This window comes from Carassius carassius, chromosome 20, assembly GCF_963082965.1.
Source record: "Carassius carassius chromosome 20, fCarCar2.1, whole genome shotgun sequence".
NCBI lineage: Eukaryota > Metazoa > Chordata > Actinopteri > Cypriniformes > Cyprinidae > Carassius > Carassius carassius.
The window spans coordinates 14,499,210-14,513,234 of NC_081774.1; the positions used below are offsets into that span (position 1 = coordinate 14,499,210).

At 33.3% G+C, this 14,025-nt stretch overlaps 2 protein-coding genes across 2 annotated transcripts; one reads left to right on the plus strand and one right to left on the minus strand.

Moving 5' to 3' along the window:
• Window positions 1-10,062: 10,062 nt before the first annotated feature.
• LOC132096432 (transmembrane protein 70, mitochondrial-like) lies at window positions 10,063-11,927 on the minus strand. Its single transcript, XM_059501778.1, has 3 exons — window positions 11,440-11,927; window positions 10,758-10,856; window positions 10,063-10,665 (listed from the first exon to the last, which is right to left on the minus strand). Exons 2-3 carry the CDS (start codon window positions 10,831-10,833, stop codon window positions 10,226-10,228), a joined length of 516 nt encoding a protein of 171 aa, XP_059357761.1. The 5' UTR covers window positions 10,834-10,856; window positions 11,440-11,927; the 3' UTR covers window positions 10,063-10,225.
• elocb (elongin C paralog b) lies at window positions 11,921-13,755 on the plus strand. The gene is made up of 4 exons (XM_059501779.1): window positions 11,921-12,017; window positions 12,373-12,403; window positions 12,605-12,748; window positions 13,054-13,755. Exons 2-4 carry the CDS (start codon window positions 12,400-12,402, stop codon window positions 13,242-13,244), a joined length of 339 nt encoding a protein of 112 aa, XP_059357762.1. The 5' UTR covers window positions 11,921-12,017; window positions 12,373-12,399; the 3' UTR covers window positions 13,245-13,755.
• The last annotated feature ends 270 nt before the right edge of the window (window positions 13,756-14,025 follow it).

Genomic DNA, 14,025 nt, shown 5'->3' on the forward strand with positions numbered 1-14,025 from the left:
GTTGACAGGTATGTTTTATTTTAGAGCAGTCCTTCCAACTTGAGTGTGAAAATTGTTCCTTGTCTGGAGGATTGCTGTGGTGATCCTAAAACCAAAATAGTGTGAAGCAGCTGCTGTTGGCTGGGAGAGGGTTGTATTTGAGCACCATGAGAGTTGCGCCAGCCTATGTCGTCTCTCTCCTCCTCTGAGCTCAAAGGAGAGAGTGGAAGGTCACACACCAGCTGCTTTGTTGTTCTCTTTTAGTATGTGAACATGGACCCCATAGTGGACTACAGTTAATATAGAAAGAGCCTGAAATAGAGGCTCAACCAACAGACATAACACACAAAGTTCTGTTTCTAAACAGCCGCAACCATTAAGCATCTAGTCTCACAAGACACTTTACCTCATTAAACCTCTGCTGATACGCAAACGAGAAGAAGATCACTCCGAGGTAGCCTATTCTATGACACCCCTACATCGCTCAGTCAACACTGATGGAATTTCCTCCAACTTCGGTGCGTTGGGTCATTGTTTGCATAATTTCTGAAAATATCTTTCGTCCCGATTGGTTGAGACCAACTTAGATCCGGTATAGTTTGAGAAATATTTTCGTGGGAATTGCCAAGGTCAAACAGTATCGGTTACACAGAATTTGTGGCATGTGAATGGGAGACAGTGAGAAACCTCAACCATCTCAAACTACATAAACCGGCTCATATTTCACAGGTCATCACTTCTACTAAAGAAAAGGTTTGCGGTAAAGAGCCATTGTAAACAAAGTGGATCTGAATTTAATTTTTTATTTGTAATCTTTAAAAAAAAAAAAAGAAAATTAACAATCAGGTTCAGAGGTCTTCAAACCAGAAGCAAACTCTTTTGCACATATATGTCTCAACACTTTATTTATTTTTATTTTTTTTGTTTGCAAAAATGTCACTTTATTAAGTAATTAATATGTAAAGTAATTAATTTAGTCTTATCAAGTACTTTGTTTTGCTGCTTGAGGACACAGAGATGATGATCATGATATGTAGTCCATTAATTTATTCAAAATTAAAACATTTTTATCTCAACTTCACTTTTTTGTGGATTTTTCTTTTTTTTTTTTGATAGGGAGGCTGCCTAATTAACCCTACCCCTCCTTGCCCCCTCCCTGCCATTAGATTGAGATTGATAGGCCCCCAGGGTCAAAACTGCGAGGTCAGCCCGTCCTGAGACACCTGCTCTCTCTTGTCAGGCCTACAACACCCACACACACACTGTGAATATGCCATCTCACACCCAACCCTCTTGACAAGAGCGGTAGTGGGCCCTCTCCTTCCAGCACACATACTGTATATATCACTCCCACAAATACAGCATGTGTCTACTAGTGCTCATCAGAGATTCAATTGTTTTATGTCATACGAGAAATGTACTAAGTGATGTAATACATAAATTCAGTGGAAATCTATCTATCTGTCTGTCTATATCCTCTATAAACAGTTTTGAAATAAAGATTTTTTGTTTAAAGAAATTAAATAAAACAAAAGTGACAGTAGACTTTTAAAACATTACAAAGAATCACCATTTCAAATAAATGCTGTCTTTTTTAACTTTCCATGTCTTGAAGAATCATGAAAAAAAAAAAATCTGGATCCAAATCAGCACTCAGAAAATTCTGACAATGAATTTTGAAAAAGAAATGAATTAAATTTCAAGTTCTATAACATAAAACACTTACAACATATTTAATCTGTTTTTGAATTGTAATTGAGTTTCTCAATATTACTGCTTTTACAGAATTTTTGCTAAAATAATGATATGTTTGTAAATTTAAAAAAAAAAATGTTAAGCACTGTATTGTCTTGTTTGTTTTTATATACTTGCGAATTATTAATATTTGCATTCATTAAGCATAACACACAACATTTAAGTTATACTTTATGTTGTTACTCGTGTTTCTGTTATCAAGTGTCAGGTAATGTCTCACAAGACACACATTTACAATAAATAAGTGAGAGCTACTCCCAGCTAATGGCAGACACTGTTGATAAAGCTGTTATTTTAACCTCCTTTAACTATTTCAGTCTGTCCAAACTTCAAACAGGAGGCAGTTCGGAATGAATGACAATACTCAGCAGCTGATAATGCGCCATGCATCCAGGAAGAAGAATCAAGTTCCTAATTGACAGGCTGCTGTTTGGGCTAAAGAGGCGGCCTTTATCATTTGGCGCAATCTAAATGTTCTTAAATATACTACCTGGTGTCAAAATACTATACAAACAAACAGTGTTAATATCCGTCATTTGAGATGGAATGGCTAGAATGATGATAACTTGATCTGGTCAGGAAGCTGAACCAAAAATACAGAATAAATAATTTGACTTGAAAAATAAATAAAGCTTGTCCTACACCCCTTCCAGATGTGGAAAGAATTTGTTTTTCTTATTGCCATCGATTTTCACATTTAAAGTGACATTGAATTGTATTGGCAGTTTGTTTTCAAGGTCATCAACAACGTTTATGGTGAGGATAATCTGATACTCTCCCTGTAAAGTAAAATAGCAAAATCGGTTTTACTATAAGATTATGGCTTTTAATCTTATCTTTATTATGTATTATCATTTATAGTATACTGTATATTTTAATACATGTTATTTCTGAAGGATTCAATTAATTTAAAGTGGAGTGGATAAAGCACATATTACTCACCTCAGGGCCAAAAAACTTTTTCACATAAAGTGGAAAAGTCTCATGAAGTGTTTCTGAAACAAGGACACATCCTCAATGGTATTCAAGCTGTATCGCCACATTAAAATATAATGCATTAAACATATATTACACGTAGTACCTCCTTTTATGATGTAACATAATTTGAGGTCTTCACAAGGAATATCTGGCTGCACATGATCCAACCACAGCTGACCTTTGTAATAAATAATAGCATGATATCCAATACGAGTGATTGTGAACACTGAAAAACAAGGCAAATGTCACATTAAAATGTGATTTAACCATTAAAATGGTTAAATTAAACAGACTGTTCCACAAAGAAGAAAAGACTATAATAAGACTAATCAGACTATATTATATTACCAACTTAAAATCTTTCACAAACTTACTTGGGATTACTTTATAAGTTACAGAGTACATATTCACTCCTAGTTTGCAGGGGAAACAATCCACTGACAGGTAATACAGTGGCCCTGATTAAAGAGACAGTAATAGCTGTTCATAATTCAATTAAGAAAAATATGTATCATATTTTGTGGGTTACTAATATGTAGGTTTCCAATAATAGTTTCTGTATGTACACTATACTGTTCAAATGTTTGAGTTCAGTAAGATTTTTTATTTTTTGAACAAGTTCATACTTTCATTCAGAAAGGACACATTAAATCGATCAAAAGTGAGAGTAAAGGCCTTTACAGTATAATGTTGTAAATATTTTTATTCCTAATAAGTGCTGTTCTTTTGAATTATATATTCATCAAAGGATCCCCCAAAAATATCATTTTCACAAAAAGTTAAGCATCAAATCAGCATATTAAAATGATCATGTTACTGACCCCATGATATGTGTGTGTGTGTGTGTGTGTGTGTGTGTGTGTGTGTGTGTGTATGAAGTGTGTATATAAGAAGTATTTGATATTCCACTTACCATCAAAAGTGTACCAAATATCAATACTTTCTGAGGAGCATAATAATGTTCTCTCTGCAGTCACAGATGACATGCAAAATAATGCAAAAAAACAGATAAAAGCTGAAGGGCACAAAAGAACCATATCTGTCATGTACAAGACTCAAACTAATCGTTCTCTAAAACAGTTTTTGCTTTTGACAATGCATTGTGGTAAAGCACTATTTGTTTGAAACCCGCTGCATGTTTTTTTGGGGGAAGTGCCAGTGGTTTTGTGAACAGGGAACTAAAAAAAAAAAAAAAGTTGTCATGTGATGGAGGAATGAAGATGGTACAGTAAATTATTTTATTTCTGGTTTCATACGTTTCAAACATACTGAACGACATACAATTTCTGCAAATATTTTTAGACAACTTTAAAGGTGCTTTTCTCAGTATTGTGATTATTGTTTTTTTTTTCAGAATCCTCAGAATCCAGATTTTCAAATAGTTGCCAAATATTGTCTTATCCTAACAAACTATACATCAATGGAAAGCTTATTTATTCAGCTGACAAATCTGACAATTTTTGTTAATCCTTATAAAAATGTACCCTTATTAATGGTTTTGTGGTCCATTTTCACATATATGTTTTATTTTGGAGTGGGTAAAAATAATGTGGTCTTAGTGAGATGCATTAATACATAGCTGAACCATTATGTTTTAATGTAGTAAAACAGTCTAATATGTACCTCCATTGATGATGTCACATATTTACAGAACAAGGAACATCTGGCTGCACGTGATCTAACCACAGCTGATCTTTGTTGTTAAAAAGCGCATGAAATCGCATACATCTGATTGTGAACACTGAATGACAAAGGTCAAATAAACAATCATTTAAAAAAACTGAATCAATAATAATAAATTATTTTAATTATAATTATTATTGGGGTGGTGCTAGAGCAGTGGATAAGACACATGTCTTTGGTGTGAGAGACCCGGGTTCGAATCCACTGTGAGACACCAATGTGTCCCTGAGCAAGACACTTAACCCCTAGTTGCTCCAGAGGTGTGTGACCTCTGACATATGTGGCAATTGTAAGTCGCTTTGGATAAAAGCGTCAGCTAAGTGAATAAATGTAATGTAAATGTATTATTAATAAAATAGAATAATAATAATAATTTCTTTATTATTAGATGCAATTTATATTATAATTTATTAATAGTGAAAAGTGCAGCTTAATTCTGCAGGACCATTAAGTACATTGCACAATATAATCAATACAGAGCATACAACTTTCATAAACTTACTTGGAATTACTGTACATGTTATATTGTACACTGTCACATTGTCACTGATTAAAGAGCAGGGGGATGCACACACTGACAGGAGATATATTGGCCATAACTGAAGAGAGCATTGGCTTTTTAATTGCATAACAAAGGAATCATAAAGACTGCAATTTATATATATATTGAAATAGCAGGAGTTGTTTAGAAAGAATTGCCCTGGGCAAAACATAATTAATTACTTTCTTTTTTGTTTTGTTTTTATCTACTAAAAAAACATCCATTGAGTTTTTAAACAGGCATCACTTATGCTGGAACCTTTAAAATTACATTTCAAAATGTAATTTATTCCAGTGATGGCAAAACTGAATTTTAAGCAGCCGTTACTCCAGTCCTCAGTGTCACATGATCCTACAGAAATCAATATTATTATCGTATGTGGATTTGGTGCTCAAGAAACATTTCTTATTACCACTTTTGAAAACAGATAATATAACCATTATACATGTTTTAATGCAAATACATTATACAGTACATGTTTTAATGCAACCTTGCTAAATAAATATATTAATTTATTTCCTAAACAAACTTTTATCTTGCCTTTTCTGTTTTATTAAGAATAGGATTTTCTTGTCCTATAGCCCTCCCATCTGTTGAAAAAATGCATTCTTGTGATCAGCACTTTTAATTTGCATAGTGATGTTGAAATGTAAGGTCAGCATTCTTTCAGCATCATCAACAATGTTAACATCCACATAAAACTGATATTCTCCCTGCAAGTGAAAATAAATAAATAAATAAATAAATAAATAAATACATTTCATAGCTTCCGAAGGATCTAATTTTAATTTGTCATGTGCTTGAATCCAAAGCAACACTGCATTGCTATATATGTATTTATATGTGGATGTAGATAGATAGATAGATAGATAGATAGATAGATAGATAGATAGATAGATAGATAGATAGATAGATATACACATATACATACATATATATACAGAAATTTGGACATCTTCATCCGGTTCAAAAGTTTTTATCCAGTTCTAAAAGCTCTTAATGCATTGTGTTTCCTTCTGGAGTATCGGTGAATGTTTGAACCTTTTTTAATAGCTGTTGAATCCCTGAGAATCCCTTGTCCTCAGTGTGAAAACATGGATCTCAAAATCATACAGTCACTGCTGGAAAGGGTTCAAATATGCAAAAGATGCTGGAAAACTGAAGAATCTGCAGGACCTTAAAGATTTTTCTGAAGAACAGAGCTCAGTTTAACTGTTCAGAGCAAACAAGGGACTCATGAACAACCATCACAAAATAAAAGAAACAGTCATGGATATTCCAGGTAACCACACACAGTGCTAAGAAACAAGGATTCCCAAACTTTTGAAGGGGGTTATTTTAATAATTTCAGCTATTTTTTTTGTCTTGCAGACTATATGTAAACATCTTTTATGTAAAATATCTGACTCAAGACATTACTGAATAGAAAAATAACATGTATTTTGTATGATCTCTGTTATTTTGTTAAAATTATTTACATTTTCACAGATATGCCACTGTATATCTGCATATATATATATATATATATAGACTATTACAAATTCGCATACTGATATTTTCCGTAGAAGTCAAAACAAGATCAAATCAGTTTTTAGTGTCCACTCAGTCATCAAAATAGAACACATTTTTATTTTCAAATGGGGAATGTGTTAGTAATGAAACTTAATTACAATAATTGTAATTACGTTTTTTTAAAGAAAGTGTTGTGACAGAATTTCTCTATATATATTACCTGTCAGATTTGCTATATGTTAGTAATATTAATTTATAATGGAAAAGACGAGTCATTACTGTTGATCACTCACCTTCGGTCCATAATGTTTCCTTACATAAATTTGAAACTGTATCATGAAGTGTTTCTAAAACATGAAATTGGTCTGAAGTGAGATGCATTAATACACAGCTGTACGACTACTATGTTTTAATGTAGTAAAACAGTCTGATATGTACTACCTCCTTTGATAATGTTGCATATTTTCAAAACTTCACAAGGAGCATCCGGCTGCACTTGATCCAAACACAGCTGATCTTTGTAGTAAATAAGAGTACGAAATCCCATATGCCTGATTGGGAACACTGAATTAAAAAAGTCAAATAAACAATCATTTAAAAACTGAATTCATAGAAATAATAAATTACAGTATATTCATGTAACTATTATTATAAATATTCTACAGGTAGTGAATAGTGAAGCTTGATTCCTATGGGCAGGTCCATGAAGTATATGCTATATAATATGTCTAATAAAATCAATATAGAGCATACATCTTTCATTAACTTACTTGGGATTACTGCACACATTATATTGTACGTACACTTACATTCCTGGAGAGCAGGGGGACGCAGACATTGACAGGTAATATAACGGCCCTGATTGAAGAGAGCATTGGCTTTTTTATATTGCATAACAAAGATATCAAATAGAATCATGAAAAGAGATTCAAAGCCCACAAGAGGTGATTTATGAGCATAATTTGTCCAAAATTAACAGTAATTGGGCCTAGTATGTAAATTAAATTAGCAAGAGTCTCGGTTAAGAAAGAATTGTTCTGTGCAAAATCTCTACACTTTCTGAGGAACAAACCAACTGTTTCTCTGCCGAGGACATAGAAGACGATGCCACCATATAGCAAAGGAAAGCTGAAAGGTACAGAAGCATCATTGCTGTTCTTGCTTAATGAAACAGTGGCTAAATCTCTCCGTCTTTTAATGTTTTGTTTTTTTCTGAAAGCTGGGACATGAACAAATCACAAACTAATAACAATAGGACACAATGCATTGCATTATTGTAAAACTTCTCTTTTGGATTGAACCATGGTTTTTTTCCCCCTTGAAGTACCTGGAAGTATGTGTACAAAGAAATGCCTGTAAACAGAACTTTGGCCACAAAATAAAAATCTTACAGTAAATTCAGAGGATATTTGAAAAATTGAAATTTGCATTTAAATGTAATTTATTCACACTTTCACAATTAAAACCTATTATGAGTCTCTAAAACAGTCCAGACTAAGACAAACACTTGATAATATTAAAGAAATTGCATAGAAAATATAACCTATAATATCACACACACAAAATCTGACTATATGACCCTAAACTTTTGAACAGGAAGTTTTTGTTTTGTTTGCTAGTATTTACTTTTTTTACATCGCTCCCAACTGTTGAAAAATGTTTTCCTTGCTACCAGTACTTTTTATTTGCACAGTGATGTTAACACGTAATGTCAGCAGTCTTTCAGCATCATCAACAATGTTCACATCCACGTAAACCTCATATTCCCCCTTCAAAGGAAAACAAAACAACATTTGTTCCATAACTTTTTTGTCATGTGTCATGTGCTTGTGTCCAAAGCAACACTGCATTTACAAGCAAATTTTTTTTTTTTTATGTTTACTGGGAATCAAGAATGTGACCATTACATTGTTACTGTATACTAGTAAAGCTTCAGGAATGACTTAAAATCTTGTTCATAACAAAATGGGTACAGCATTAGTCTTAAAATCTTACCGGAGGAGCAAAAAATCCTTTTCTTTTAAAATAAAATAGAGTGGTTTCATGCAGGGTTTCTGAAATGAGAAAGCACTTTATCATATCCACAACCTCATCACTACAACAAAAGATAAAGTGCAGTAAACATATTCATGTAGTACCTCCTTTGATGATGTAACAGATTTTGGCATCCTCACAAGGAATATAAGGCTGTGTGTACTCAAACCAGAGCTGACCTTTGAGGTAAACACAAGCATGATATCCCACACGAGCAACTGTGAACACTGAATAACAAAAGTTGCCAAGTTAGAAAGACAATATAAACAAGAGAAATGGCATTATACAGTTTTAATATAACAAGCTCACACATTATTCAAAGTTGTATGAAGTATAGATTGGGTTATATGCTTTGAATGCACTTCCCACATGGAAAATCTGGAAAATTGATTATGTGTGTATACTTTAAGTACAGTATGTACTTTTTTATTTAAATGAATATCTAATATTATTATTACCATCCATAATAAACACTTTTAGCTTATTTGTATATTCAAATAGTTAAACATTTTTGCTATGGTATTTAAATTGGTTTCTGAAAATAATTTATTGTAGTTAAGTTAGGGCTTTATTATAGTCAAATAATAGCCATTTACTGTACGTTTTTAAAGACATCTGGAGAGAGGAATATGTTACCATATTTAATTAAAAATGTCCTAGAAAAATCTTTGAAGTCCTGAAAAATGTTCACTGAAAAAGAGTGGGAACCCTAATATTATATATGCATTACTTAATGTAATGATTCAGGAGTAGGCCTATTCAATTTCCATCAACTTACTTGGGATTACTGTATAAGTCATAACGTGCAAGGACACATCTCGAGAGCAGGGGGAACCAGCCATTGACAAGTAATACAATGGCCCTGATTAAAGAGAGAGCAAAGAGAATCAAAACTTTTGGATTTCCCTGAGAAACTTGCCATTCGCTCTCAAAACATTTGTGCTGGAAATAATGAGGTGGAAGGAAAAACTATATTTCAATGAATTTGTCAGAATTCAATAATCCTGTGAGAGAATGCAAAACCAATTAAATATATTTTTCCCACCCATCTCATACATATTTTGCTGAAAATGATTTGAGTCTCTAAGTTGAAATGTCAAGTACTAACAAAGACTTTGAATAGATCAAACAGAGCCATTCAGCAATCAGTGTTGTATAACAACAAATTTACAAATATGTTTTCCAACTCACCTTCGTAGCTGTACCAAACGCTAACTTGCTCTGAGGAGCAAAATAACCGTCTCTCTGAAAAGACAGAGGACATACAAGGCAATCCCACGATATGAAAAATAAAAACTGAAGCATACAAAAGCATCATAATTGTTCTTTATTGTGAATAAAACTAGTAGATAAATATCTCTCGGTCTGAAATAACTAATAAATACTTGTCCGAAATTAATATAAAGTGTCAGAGTAATGCACTGCATTACTGTGAAACTTCCCCTGTAGATAGAGAGGTCACTGGATTTTCCCTTATAAATAGCACAGGATGTGAGAATGAGGAACTACTAGAAAATAGAAGTCAGACCATATAATAAAATAATGAAACAAGCAAAGAATTTAGAGAGGGAGAGCAGATGTTAAATATGAATTTTCATTTATTTACACTATTGTTGCATCACAACTATACTGGATGACATGCCAGCCTGCTGATATTTAATACATAACAGTAGTCCATGATGATGAAAAGACATTTTGGATTGTCCACTAACACTGGGCATATTTAGCTTGGACAAGTTAACATTAATCTGGCTTGTTCAAGTCATCTGTGTCAAAAGAGAAGGGCTGATCGTAACCCATGAGGTGGTTGTAGTCGTGGGGCAGAGGAAAAAGCATTGGGTTAACCAGCATTGAGTGTTTCTTGGCATAAAAACTGGTGAACATCCGACTGACATTGGGAATAATGACATCTCTCTGATGGAAGACCGTCTGTTTCTCCACTAGAAGAGCGCTGTAAGTGATGGCCGTGTACATGTCTGTCTCCTTGTTGTGGTACAGACGTACTACATAGCCTTTGGTGATCAAGTGGAGGAGAACAGGAGTAAGAAATGTGAAGAAACCTATAATGCCACAAAACGCCACCTGCAGTGCCAAGCTGTTTACATCAATGCCTGTTTTCATTAGGACATACGGCACCACACAGAGACTAAACATACTGCTGGAGTAGGAGAAAAACTTCACACCTACAACAAAAGTGCAAATTTAACCCATTAGATTATTTTAGAGATGTTCTACAAGTATAAATGCTGTGTGTTATATATGCCAGGCAATTTACCAAGGACAGCTTTTCCCAAGTTGCCCGTGTAGATCAGTTCTCCATCTTCACACTCGACTGGTAAGGGGTTATACATCTAACAGCACAATATGGCAGGACCTAGAAACATTCAGATCTATTAAGAGTAGCACTTCAGAAAAAAAAAGATTTTTTTCAGATTTTAAATTAAAATGTTTAGATTGTTGTTGTTGTTGTTTCTTAAAATAAAATGAAAGCACTTGTATTTTGAATCAAGTATTTTTTTAAAGCTTTATATTTATATTTTATTGACTTTATATTTTCGAGCACAATAAATATAATGTCAGAATCATTTTTTTTTTTAATAGCACCTAAATAGATAATGTGATTGTGCATGTGGATTTACATTTTCTTACATTTACATTTTATTTAATTTTGCAGTTTCTTTTTTTATGTGTTTATACAGTACAGGTTTTTTAATAATTTTCAATTATTTTATATAATAATAAATAAATAAAATAAAAATAGTGAGCGTATTTTATGTTTTTGGACACTTCTTTACTCATTCAAATGATGAAAGCATAAATAAATAACAACCTGATTTTTATTTTATTTTTGTCCAGCCAGTCAGTCTATGGTTATGGACACAGTCTACATAAACAATTGTACAATGTACAGAAAGGTTAACATCAAATGGCATTTTTAGTAGTCTTCTACAAGGTACCTTTTCCGCATGGACTTTCAAAAATGACCCTCGGTTCTCATTCAGCAAATGTTCCCGCCTTCTTAAGAGTAGAGCATGACATTGGCAGATATTCACATTGTTGTGTAATGTCGGACGAACAGCAACTTGAAGGTTTCTGATGATCTGTTGCTGTTTTTTTGGCAGACGCCGAAACCCCCGCAAAATCCCAAGCTGATACATTATTTCATGTGGAGTTTTTCCTACTTCCTCAGACAGCAACAGCAAGCCCACTAAACACCGGAAGCAATTTGGTTGGTGAGCACACAGCAGTCCATCTAAACATGGGCTACTCATACACCCCACTGGTCTGAAGAAGTATATATATCTTACACATTACACTTGAAAGATACTTCAACGGAAAACACGCAATTCTTAAGTTTTTTTTATTTTTTATTAACACATATTGAAGACGACTCTTATTTTGTAATATCAGAAGTGCATCGATTCTGTGTCGAGCAAATGTTTCCTGTTGTCGGCAGTGACAACAGAGAAAGCAGTTGCCAGACGCTTATCGGAGAGAAAACCGAGAAATATCCCTGACCAGCTCGATCTTAGTGAGTTAAGACATTATATAGTGTATTTAAGTATGACTATTTAATCTTGATTCGTGCGAATGATGTCTACTGGAATATTTACAGAAAGACACGATTTGTACGCTGTGCTTGAGCTAACTCTGATTTATTGTAGTGCATGCATGGCCCAGGAATTCACTGGACTAGTGGAGCTTTTTTATTTTTGTGTCAAATCTCAATATAAATAACCGTTATTTTTCACTATAAAGTAGACTACAGAGTCATTTGGTTCTTTGCAAGCATTTTCATGAACATCTATATATGCTGTTACTAACGTTGCATTATATTTTTGTGGGGTTAATTTCTTTCAATTTAAACCTGTGTTTTCTTTTAATATTTCAGAGATTGACAAGGGACGGTGGTAAAAATGGGTAAGATATTTTACGTTTTTGCAAACAAATTAATAAAGTACTTTATCCTGGACCTAGTGAGTTTCTGTTATTGGGGAAATAAACCATGTGGCACTTTTAAAATACATTTCTTAGATTAAAGGATAAAAATACTGTTTTTTTCCCCCCCTGCATGATATTATATTGGTGGATTGAGCGTATGATCAAATTAATCCATTTTAGATGGAGAAGAAAAAACCTATGGTGGATGTGAAGGGCCAGATGCCATGTATGTGAAGTTGATCTCCTCTGATGGCCATGAGTTTATCGTGAAGAGAGAACACGCTCTGACATCTGGAACAATCAAAGCTATGCTTAGTGGTCCTGGTGGGTATTTGCTGAAAAATAAATTAATAACAGTGGATTAGGTTAATTTAAATTGCATCAATCACTATTTTTTAGATTTTAAATAAGTGCTGCATTGTTTATTTAGTATTATGTATTTTGTATTATTGTTTTCCTTCTACTGCAGGATCCTTACTGACTTTTGCCCCGCAGTAGTTATTCCACATTCTCTGTATTTCTTTAAATTTGATGTTTTACATATTGTGTGTAATTTTTTCTCTCTTTTTTGTGTTAATTTTAATAAAGCATTAACGTGATGGTAACATAGCTTTGTGTCTGTTTTTCAGGCCAGTTTGCTGAGAATGAAACAAATGAGGTCAACTTTCGAGAGATCCCATCTCACGTTCTTTCTAAAGTGTGCATGTACTTTACATATAAAGTCCGCTATACTAATAGTTCAACAGAAATCCCAGAATTTCCCATTGCCCCAGAGATAGCGCTGGAGCTTCTGATGGCTGCAAACTTCTTAGATTGTTAAACATGAAAAAGAAACACTCATATACACGTCTGGATGCAGAATAAATATGAAAAGCAAAATATTATTGGTTTATTTTATTGCTTTAATACGTTTAGGTATGCAAACGGAGATCTGGTGTGCTGAATTCAAAATATAACTGTGTTTGGTCATTTGTTATATTAACCTGTATTTTTCCCCTGGTTTTTTTCTTTTTTTTTTTTTTTAGTGGATATCTAAGGTATTTTGATTTTACTTTTTATTATTTTAAGATTTGACACAGTATTAACTTGATAATTTATATATTGCAAAATAAAGATGCATGAAGTGATGCTCTCATATTAAATATTTTAATGACTAGCGTCAACCTGACAGACATGTAATTTTATAAAGTATCTGTTTGTGTTAACAAGTTAAAAATTCAGTTGAAATAGATTTGTTATACCTTTTCTGCATGTGGATTCCTCAGTCTTGTAATTGACCGTAGTGGTCATTCATCAGTTGTTTAATGAATAAAATCAGCTGTTCTTGAAAATATTTTGTTAATTTTTTTCTGCTTTGTGAATTACAAATGTGCATGTAACCCTGGGATAGTTAACCCAAAATTAAAATTATGCCATCCTTTAATCACAAGTTGTTCCAAACCTGTATGAATTTATTTCTTCTATGGAACACAAAAGAAGGCATTTTGAAGAATGTGGGTAACCAAACAGACTTGTGTGTAACCCCAACACCCCCCCCCCCTTTTTTTTAATGTCTTTCCATACTATGGAAGACAATGGAGGCCAGTACATTTTTAGTTTGG

Bases quoted from the DNA above. Each gene is read 5' to 3' on its own strand.
- LOC132096432 (XM_059501778.1), bottom strand. From the start codon at position 10,833: ATGTATAACCCCTTACCAGTCGAGTGTGAAGATGGAGAACTGATCTAC. The intron at 10,666-10,757 runs GTAAATTGCCTG...CTTTTGTTGTAG, and splicing joins CTTGGGAAAAGCTGTCCTTG to GTGTGAAGTTTTTCTCCTAC.
- elocb (XM_059501779.1), top strand. The intron at 12,749-13,053 runs GTGGGTATTTGC...TCTGTTTTTCAG, and splicing joins AGCTATGCTTAGTGGTCCTG to GCCAGTTTGCTGAGAATGAA.